Below are 4,843 nucleotides of genomic sequence, written 5' to 3' on the forward strand. Positions count from 1 at the left end.
TATATATATATATATATATATATATATTTGTGTGTGTGGGAAAGCAATAAATATAGTAACTTCTAAACATATCTAATTTTAAATATCTGTCCTATATAATGGTGAACTACGGAGCTAATAAGCTGGAAAAAATGGAATAAAGTGGGGGAAATGGCTACATTTATGTTTATCACATCCTTAAAGGTGTAATTTGAAAAATAATTCCCCAAGTGACTATTTATCAACCTAATCCTTTATTTTAATAATTAGAAATACTAACAAATAATGACATTACTAATTGAAATATCAATGTTGATAAGCTCTTATTTCTCTACTAAAATGGCTTTCTGAAAGTATCACAAGAAGTTAATGAATTGCATGTTAATTAAATTTGAACTTTTCTCCTCTAGTATTCAAATGGAAAAACCTGAAATATAATATATTCAAATTGCTTTGTAGTAAGTTGAACATTAATGGCAATATAAATATAATATATGGTAATGTTACACATGAATGTGATAAGAATCTGTAATATTCATAATGGAATTTGCTACTTTTGAACATTGATTTATCTTTTAAGTTCATTTTGTTCTGCAAATTTAAATGCTGAAATGATGTTTTACCAGCATTTCCTAATAGCCAAGTGCAACTTTTTATGAAAAATTTAAATATTCTCGTTCAACTAACAAGTTCATGTATCTTTTCTCCTCTTGTTTTGTTAGCCTCTGAGCAAATATCCTCCTATGATAAATGATATTTCATTCTGGTTGCCCTCTGAGAATTACGCAGAGAATGATTTCTATGACTTAGTCCGAACGATTGGAGGAGACCTGGTGGAAAAGGTTGATCTCATAGACGAGTATGAACATCCAAAGTAAGTGAAAAACTTTCTGATTTTACCCTTGACTATCTCCATGTGATAAATGTCATATGGAAGCATATCATAAAATTTGCTGAAACCCAGTGTATCTGAAACAGAATGTCTTCTGAATTTGTAGTGAATGTATAGCTTATCAGGAAACTCTTTGATATCAGTCCTCTCTGAAAATCTTTCCAAGATGCATTTTCCATCCTTCCTGCCTTAGTAAAGAAAATATATGAAACAGAATCTTTTAAAAGTCCTGTGGCTTTTCAGTATTGTTTTTGAAAGTGACTTCTAACCTTAGCGTGTTCCAGGTGCAGAGGAAATGAGGCAGAAAGAGTGGTTGGTGGAGTAGAAGTTGTTTTGATAGACTCTCAGCAAATATTTATTAAGCATTTACCACATGCCAAGATGTATATTACGTCCTAGGAATTAAACGTGTTCCAAACAGACTTATCTCTGCCTTCTTGGAACTTACAGTCTTGTGAGAGAGGCAGACATTAAATACATAACTATGAAAGTGTGCTACTATGAGAGAAAAATGCACTGGGTGTCATCAAAAAACTAATTTCATTTGGGGAGTCAGGGCAAGCCACTTTGAGACATGGAAGCTGAGAACAGAAGGATGATGGGCAGTGAAGAAAGAAGCAGGAGCATCCCAGATAGCACATGGGATTCCTGGGGGGCAAAGGGCACATGAGGTGCAGAAGGCAGCCAAGAACACGGCAGCTCAAGGAACGAGGGGGAGGCCGTGTGAAGTGATGATTGTTGGGTAGTGATGTATTTCCAGGGCCAGGTGGGGCCAGAATCTGCAAGGTCTGAGACTTGGAATTTTACCCTAATTGTAGTGGGAAGCTATAGAAGGATAGGAGCAGAGAGATAAGTGATGTGATTTGATTTGCATTTCTGACGGGTCACCTTTAAATGGTCCCCTTTGGCTCCTAACTGTTAAAGAAGAAACAGTCACCAAATCCTGTCTAGCTCACACCTCCATTTCTGCCTTCCCCTCCTGATTGTTCCAGGTGTGTCATATCTGTGTTGTCAGGGCTCCTGGATCCCATGTTCTGTCCTGTGATTCAAACTCCCATCTGTTTTCTTCTTTGTCTTTTCAAGCATTCATTCTCTAGAGAAAGATGTTCGGTGTTCACTGCCAATTCTTTTGTCTTACTTTCCCCAGTCGTCTAAATGACTGAAGTACATCATCTAGAATTTTGCTCAACAACTTGTGGAAACAATAGTCCCTGGGCTCTCACATGTTTGTTTATACTTGAGTAACAGTTTGGTTGGAAGTAAAATCTTGGCTTGGTCTTTCTTTTAGGGAGGATCTTGTAAGCGCTGCTCGATTGTTCTTTCAAGTTTAATTTCATATAAAGAAATCTGATGCCATACTTGATCTTTTTGCTTTTTGTTTGAAAGGATTCCTTCTTTATCTTTCAAGTTTAATACCTTTATCAGGCTCCACCTCAGTATTGATCTATACTCCCTAGTATATATGATATATATACTCCCTAGTATATATCATTGTGTTTCACAGATTGGACTCTTATTTATTTTAGGAAAATTTTCTTGAATTATATCTTTAGGGATTTGTTCTGATCCATTGTTCTGTTCTGTTTCATTCTCCAGTTATGCGTAAGTAGGCTCTCCTTTGTCTGACTTCTGTACCTATTATTTTCTTTCTAATGTTTTAAAATTCTTATTTCTGCTTCATTTGGCATGCTTTCCTCATTGTTATCTTCTCTGTCCCTTACTGTGTTTTCTTCTGTCTTTTCTCCCTTGTGTACCTTCCATCTGCAGTTACTTTGCTTTTCTCCCCGTTCTGAGTTCTGCAAACTCACATTTCAGCTCCTCCTGATTTCTTGCCATCTTTTCTCCGAGTTATTTCTGCTTTCTGGTCTTCCTTCGTAGAGAAATTGCTTCACTACATTTTAAAAATTCATTGTAAAATATTTAGCCAGAAATTTCATATGCCCCAATGGCAACATTTTTTTGTGACTTCTCCATTTCTCCGCCATTGTCTTCTTTTTTCCCTCAATTCTTTTTTATTTGATCTGTCAATGGTGTGCATATGATCACTTTTTTGCCACTCACATTTGAATACATTGGGTTTCCTGGACCAGCTATTTGCACAAGACTGGGGGGGAGGTTAAGGGTTGGCATAGCAGGAAGGGGCTGGGGTAGACATTCAACCTAGCTTGTTTTCATGCTTTCTTTTTCTCCAGTGCCAAGAAACCAACTCTTTCTTTAAAGATGACTCATCTCTTCAATTTTTTTGTATAGGTCTTCCTCCCACCCCAAATCTACGCTTGTTAGAAACAGAAGAATTACCTTTACCTACCCCATTATCAACACTTGGAGATAGAGACTTTACACTTCAGATTGTAACCCTTAGCGCTACAAAAAAAAAACACCCATGTTTTTGCTGGAGTTTTCTGAGATGTGCCACTCTGTGCATTTCATCTCTTCACTTCCTCTCATTTGGCTTCTACTTGATTTCAGCTGCTGTTGGCAGCCCTTAAATATATTTTAGAGCTTGCAGATGATATCTGTCTCCTAACTTTACAGAAAATAGAATGTATGGGGTAGTCTGGATCCTTGATGCTGTGGAGTGCCAATTCAGCCCTGGACTTTTATGTGAGAAAGACATTTCCAGAAGTTTCCATGTTGATACTGGAAGTCTAGTTATTTACCTTTGAAGAGAAGGAAAAATATTGGAACACGACTGATTGCTAAGTACTAATTGATATGCCAAAAGCATGTGACTTGTAATTTTTTCCCATTCGTTTTTAGTACAAGTTGAGTATCCCTTATCCAAAAAATACTTGGGGCCAGAAGTGTTTCAGAGTTTGGATCTTCTCAGATGTTGGAATATTTGCATATATGTAATGAGATATCTTGGGGATGGGACCCAGGTCTAAACACGAAGTTTCTTTCATATATACCTTATACACATATCCTGAAGGTAATTTTATACAATATTTTTAATAATTTTGTGCATGAAATAAAGTTTATGTATACTGAATAATCAGAAAGCTTCAGATTTTGGAGCAGTTTGGATTTTGGATCTTCAGATTAGAGATGCTCAACCTACAGAAAACTCTGGAATCAGGGATTTGGAATTCATTCTTCATTTTTGAGCTTACAGTCTCTTGCTTTCTGATATGGCTGTAGCTTCACCCTTGCCAGCGTCAAAAGTGAGATGAGTGACCTTTTCGCTTGGAGATTTTCAGAACCTACAAGGTTATAGAGAGATGCTAAAAACCTAGGAAGCTGAGAGAAATTTCTGTTGTGCCGGATGTGGGCGTAGATGATGCTTGAGGACGGGGTAAACGTTGAATTTTTTTGATAATTTGGTAGTGTTCAAGGGGAATGCTGAATGGACATGCTAACTGGAGAGATTGCAGTGGGAGTGGGGTAGTGTCGGGGTCCTGTGGACCCAGGGACAGATCAGGCAGGTAGACACCCCATTAAAAAAAAAGTCACTGAGAAAACATGAATTTTTTCTAAAAAAATTAGAGTGTTAGAAATACTTTTTTAATGCAGGTATACACACACAACCCCATACTGACTGCTAAAAGGTGAACTTTTTCAGTTCCTTCTGAAGGAGACAGTACTTTCGATTAGAAATTTGAAAACATTCCTCATTGGCACTGATCTCACAATATCTTAAATACATATTCTACAGATATTTAAAGACTGTTTTTGGCCGGGCGCGGTGGCTCAAGCCTGTAATCCCAGCACTTTGGGAGGCCGAGACGGGTGGATCACGAGGTCAGGAGTTCGAGACCATCCTGGCTAACACGGTGAAACCCCGTCTCTACTAAAAAATACAAAAAACTAGCCGGGCGAGGTGGCGGGCGCCTGTAGTCCCAGCTACTCAGGAGGCTGAGGCAGGAGAATGGCGTAAACCCGGGAGACGGAGCTTGCAGTGAGCTGAGATCCGGCCACTGCACTCTAGCCTGGGCGACAGAGCGAGACTTCGTCTCAAAAAAAAAAAAAAAA

General features: G+C 38.1%; 1 protein-coding gene across 3 annotated transcripts in view; it reads left to right on the forward strand.

Moving 5' to 3' along the window:
- The window catches only part of LOC108537025 (phenylalanine--tRNA ligase, mitochondrial-like), a 543,711-nt gene that overhangs the window by 386,015 nt on the left and 152,853 nt on the right, over positions 1–4,843 (forward strand). For all 3 annotated transcript variants that reach the window (XR_001887689.1, XM_017884141.1, XM_017884140.1), the window contains exon 3: positions 702–853. Coding sequence is in view for 2 of the 3 variants with exons in the window: in XM_017884141.1 (XP_017739630.1) it covers positions 702–853 (152 nt within the window). In the remaining variant the exon portion in view is untranslated. The remainder of the gene's footprint in view (positions 1–701; positions 854–4,843) is intronic.

The sequence above is a fragment of the Rhinopithecus bieti genome, unplaced genomic scaffold (genome assembly GCF_001698545.2).
Source record: "Rhinopithecus bieti isolate Rb0 unplaced genomic scaffold, ASM169854v2 scaffold_14232, whole genome shotgun sequence".
Lineage (NCBI taxonomy): Eukaryota > Metazoa > Chordata > Mammalia > Primates > Cercopithecidae > Rhinopithecus > Rhinopithecus bieti.